General features: G+C 39.2%; 1 protein-coding gene across 1 annotated transcript; it reads left to right on the top strand.

Moving 5' to 3' along the window:
- The first annotated feature begins 401 nt into the window (after positions 1-401).
- On the top strand, positions 402-2390 carry LOC100772164 (eukaryotic translation initiation factor 5-like). Its single transcript, XM_027409367.2, is given in 3 exon segments — positions 402-918; positions 920-1073; positions 1075-2390. Coding segments are annotated over 3 exon segments (1269 nt in total). The 5' UTR covers positions 402-811; the 3' UTR covers positions 2083-2390.
- The last annotated feature ends 3326 nt before the right edge of the window (positions 2391-5716 follow it).

Raw genomic sequence — 5716 nt, forward strand, 5'->3', positions numbered from 1 at the left:
TTTGGTACTGTTATGAATCATAATGTAAACATCTTTGGTTTTCAATGGTCTCAGGTGACCTCTGTGAAAGGCCATTTGACCCCAGCCCCACCCCAAGGAATTGCAAGCCACAGGTTGAGAACCACAGATGTAGGTAGATTATCTTGACAAAATGGAAAGTGCCCTGATATTAGGAGTCCTAAGTCTCCTCATTCTGGGACAATGTCTCTCTTAGGCACCTAAGTTAGGGTTCCAAAACTCGGAATTTGCTACTTTAGTTCACCAAATTGTTATGAAAATTTCACCACTTAAAATATGCACAGGAGTCCGCGGGGGGCGGTGGCCCGCGCCCCTGCCCTGCCCTGCCTGCCCTCCTGCCCTGCGCTCCCGCCGCACGGCCGCGCGTGTCTCCCCCCCCCCCCCCCGCCAGGTCGCCAGGCTCGGCGCTGCTGGTGTGGACGCGGACGTCGCTGGGACTGCCCCTCCGGCTGCTCGGCGGCGGCACCTGCCCGGCCGCCCCTCCGCTCGCCGCCCGCCCCGCCGCTCCGGACCCGGTTTCCAGCGCCTCTTCCTCCCAGTCCCGGGCGAGCCGCGTTGGGTTTATGTCTTTATTTGACGAAAACGAGCTGTTGTGCAGCCATTGGTACCTGTATTGGGGAAACATAGCATACAAGCAAGAAGCTTACAGCCTCAGTGACGAAAACTTTTTCATGTCAGAGACCGAGAACTCTTGCAGTCGTTTATGTCATCCCTTCTTCTCCAGACAGAAGATACCAAAAAGTTGCAATCAAAGATCTGTTCATCTTATTGATAAAGTCACTAATAAGTCAAAATGTCTGTCAACGTCAACCGCAGCGTGTCAGACCAGTTCTATCGCTACAAGATGCCCCGTTTGATTGCCAAGGTTGAGGGCAAGGGAAATGGAATCAAGACAGTTATTTGCAAAGGCGCTTAATCGGCCTCCAACGTATCCCACCAAATATTTTGGTTGTGAGCTGGGAGCACAGACCCAGTTTGATGTTAAGAATGACCGGTACATTGTCAACGGATCTCATGAGGCGAATAAGCTGCAAGACATGTTGGATGGATTCATTAAAAAAATTTGTTCTTTGTCCTGAGTGTGAGAATCCTGAAACCGATCTGCATGTCAATCCAAAGAAGCAAACAATAGGTAATTCTTGTAAAGCCTGTGGGTACCGAGGCATGCTTGACACACATCATAAACTCTGTACATTCATTCTCAAAAACCCACCTGAGAATAGTGACAGTGGTACAGGAAAGAAAGAAAAGGTAAAGAAAAATAGAAAGGGCAAGGACAAGGAAAATGGCTCCGTTTCCAGCAGTGAGACACCACCTCCTCCACCAAATGAAGGTAGTCCTCCTCCACATGCTGTGGAAGAGGAGGAGGATGATGACTGGGGGGAGGATACAACCGAGGAAGCTCAGAGGCGCAGAATGGATGAAATCAGTGACCGTGCTAAAGTTCTAACACTCAGCGATGATTTGGAAAGAACTATAGAGGAGCGTGTTAACATCCTGTTTGAGTTTGTTAAGGAAAAGAAAGAAGAGGGCATTATTGATTCATCTGATAAAGAAATTGTTGCTGAAGCAGAAAGACTGGATGTAAAAGCCATGGGTCCTCTTGTTTTGACTGAAGTTCTCTTTAATGAGAAGATAAGAGAGCAGATCAAAAAATACAGGCGCCATTTCTTAAGATTTTGTCGTAACAACAAAAAGGCTCAGCGGTACCTTCTTCATGGTTTGGAATGTGTGGTAGCAACGCATCAAGCTCAGCTGATCTCCAAGATACCACATATTTTGAAGGAGATGTATGATGCAGATCTTTTAGAAGAAGAGGTCATCATCAGCTGGTCGGAAAAGGCCTCTAAGAAATATGTCTCAAAAGAACTTGCCAAAGAGATTCGCGTCAAAGCAGAACCATTTATTAAATGGTTGAAGGAAGCAGAGGAAGAATCTTCTGGTGGTGAGGAAGAAGATGAAGATGAAAATATTGAGGTGGTATATTCGAAGACTGCCAGTGTACCAAAAGTTGAAACTGTGAAGTCTGACAACAAGGATGACATTGATATTGATGCCATTTAAAGGATGGATGCAACTTAGCTTAACAGTATAATGCTGCAAATTTTTCTCCATTATCAGCCAGAAGTGCAACATGCATGTGCAAAAGCTAAAATGGCTTAACATCATGCTACACTTGATACTAAAAAGCTATTACTGTGAGTGGTCTATAATTAAGCCCAATGAGACATCTAGGGAGTCCATACATATCAGTGAGCAGTTGTAGTTTGCTTATTTATAGCATGTTTCTTTTGGAAAAACTAGTGGTGGACACATTTGGATCACATTTATACAGTTATAAAATAAAGATTTGATTTTGGTCATTCTTCAGACTTCGGGCTATGAATGGCTTATACTGAAGTAATTGGCTACTTTTAGGTTGTTACACCATTTAACTTAGGATCATTGAGCCTGGTAGATTGTAGGTGCTGAAACATGGAGAATGCAAACAATTATAATGACCTTACTCAGCCATTAAGAAATGGAGTGTTTTAAAGGTTGTATCTCAGTCCCCATCTGTTTTGGCAACTGATAATTCTTGTCATTCTAAGGGAGACTGATGAGCAAATGACAGTGTGACATCTTCATAAGAAGTAAAAATGACCTGTGTGTCCTATGGTTTTAGGAGCAAGTTTTGAAATTTGGAGTTGTGGTTTTTCAGTTTGTGTACATTCACCCCAAATTGTAGTCTTTGAAGTCATGTGCATTGCACATTGGATGAGCCAGGGAAATAATTAACAAAAAGTATTTTGTGTGAATTTAGTGGTTGCTTTGTACTGAGAGAAAAGCTTTTGAGGTATGATTAAATCGTAAACTCTGATTCTATTTGGGAGAAACAGGAAAAGGTGCACTTAATCTTTAGCTAAAACAGCATAATTTTTCAGCTTTTACCCTTAAATTATAATTTCAAGATGTTTAGACATACTGTATCTTGTGTTTGTGTTCTCCCCATTTCCCCAATATTATGGTTTATTCTTCAATGCCTTTTAATTTGGAGATAATAGCTTGTACTTTAGATTTTGGTTGCTATCTTGCCAAAATAAGTGTTATTGAGTTTCAAGCTTGATCCCCCCCAATTGTCTTATTTAAAGAGAAAGTTAAAATCAAAAAAATATGCACAGAAATAGTAAAGCAGTATATAATTTTCTTCTCAATCTTCAGCTAATTAGAATCTCAAATGAAAACACTCTGTAGTTGATTATCTATGGGCCTAATATCAAATGCTGCAAATATCAGAAACTGTTATTACTGAACTAGAGTCACCTTAAGATGTGAACACTAATGAATTCCAAGACATTGTTTGTTGTAATGCTGTTCTCTACCCAGCAATGAAAACTGAGGTATCTGGGTTTTGTCATACTGATCCAGAACTTCCATGCTTATCCCCAAATGAAAGACAAAGTCATATTTCATACATGCATGCACATACTAATGAGATGTGATAGGAATTAGCTATTAAATGCAGTTAATAGAATTTAGATTCAGAGAATTGTACTCAGTATCTTGCTTCTGGGACAAAGTTGGAAAATATCCTGAACTCTTGAGGCACAAACCCAAATGTCTTTAGAATTGTTCCTTTAACATGGAAAAAGTGCTTAGTAGGCCAATCACTTCCTGTCTGTCACCTTCCCTGAGAAAGGTGGTAGATATCTACACAACCAGATTGTGCTACAGACAATGGTGTAAAGAAATCTTTGCCTAGAGATTACTACTTTCAAAGAAGGCAAACATCTCTGGCCTCTTTCTGCAAACTTTTGGATCTATGTAATAATTGAGTTTATCCTCAAGCTCATTTCATGGCAGAAAAGAGAAGTAACTTACTGTGGTGATGTTCTAGGATACTAAAATGCTTTGACTACATGGTAAGATTCAGATGCCTAGTTATGGGTGTGGGGGTATCATAAGTGTGTCGGCTGCCTGCCAGAGTACAGTACTATTATAATGGAAGCAACTTTGAATTTACAAACACACAGTCATGTAGGCTACCCAGCTCTCAAGTATCCATGACTCAAAGATAACAATCAGTAGGCATAGCCTGATAGTCAAAGTTAATCAACACTAGATTGTAGGACAAGCTTTATTGCATCAAATCCCCATGAACAAATGCTAAGTTTTCTTCATGTCTGCCACATCCATCTCATATATGTAAGTGTTTTGACATCCTTGGACTTGGGGAAACTTTTAGGTTGTTGGGCACACGGAGTAGGATGAATAAATTATATCCCAGAGGAAAGTAACATGATTTTTCTGACAAACTACACATTATAAAACTTAAAGAATTCCAAAAATAAAATTCTATGCCATGCATGGCTGTTAAACTTAGGATGAAACAGAGCATGATCTTCACATATAAACATCTTAAAGCTTCAGAAAGAAAATAAGGTATATGGCTCAGTGTAAAGCACATGCCCCGTACATTTAGGTCCTTGCCTCTGATTCCCAGCATCACCATAAATATCTTCACCCTGAGACAAAATGTCCTCATCCATTGCTACTTCATACTAATAGATCTTTTTGCTTGCTCCTTGGCAGGTGGAATTGTGTCAAGTACTTCCATTCCAAAACTACTTCAACAGAACAATGAACTCTCGACTGGTGTAAAATACAACAGTTGTAATTATTTTGTAATTTGTAAATTTAGTGTTAATTAGCATTTTAATGTGTATAATTACACCTTGTGTTTTACAAATTTAGTGTGCTGGATTATGCTTTATTCAAATGCACCCTTTAAGATGTGATCAATGCCTTGTTTCAATAGGAGTTCCACAATATTTTGTGAATTTATTTGATGACTACATGAGGATACTTCTAGAATAACAGAAAAAAGAATTATTTCACCTGTTAAGTAAATACATTTTATATATTAGATATCTACCAATGTATGTAGAATTGACCGTCTATTAACAGACTTAGACATCTTGAAAAGCACAGAGTTCAGATTTATAAATTATCTCCAATACTAAACAGAGGAAAGAAACAAAAACTTTTTGGCCCACTGTTGTACTTTATATAGTAGAATTCCTGTTTTAATTTGTTTATGGTGAATAACTGCGTGGGGACCATTTACCAGAAGTAAAGAAAGATTTATGTGAAGAATGCCATTTTATTCCTAGTCTAATGTAATATAATTCACTGTCAAATAAGGAATTTCTATTTATAACATTACTACAAAAGTAATAATGTCATAAAATAATGTTGATGGTAAAAAAAAAAAAAAAAAGATTTCACAGTGCTTTCAATCACTGATGCTAATAGGCATTGAACTGCATTCCACATAAGTAGGTTTACAATGGCCATTCAAGCAATGTTTCTTTCTCTGCACTCCACAAAAACATTATTTGCACATTAAAGAGTGTTCACAGGGTTTCGTGACTGAAAACTTTGAGACTAGCACTGTCTTGTGTAACTAAGGCCTCTCTACCACTCACCTATCATTATTCATCACATGCATGCATACTTGCCCAACAGGCTATTAAGTATTTCTCAGTGAAAAGTTTCCTTTCACAGAGAGCTAGCATTATGGTTGTAAGCCCCTTCTGTAATGATATCAATGAATGAATAGTTCATAATTCGGCATACTGAACAGAAAACCATATAGTTAGCCTCAGGAACAAACTTTTACCGTAAACTAGAGAATAGTAGTCTTTTCCCTCTCAGC

Source organism: Cricetulus griseus, chromosome 3 (genome assembly GCF_003668045.3).
Source record: "Cricetulus griseus strain 17A/GY chromosome 3, alternate assembly CriGri-PICRH-1.0, whole genome shotgun sequence".
Taxonomy (NCBI): Eukaryota; Metazoa; Chordata; class Mammalia; order Rodentia; family Cricetidae; genus Cricetulus; species Cricetulus griseus.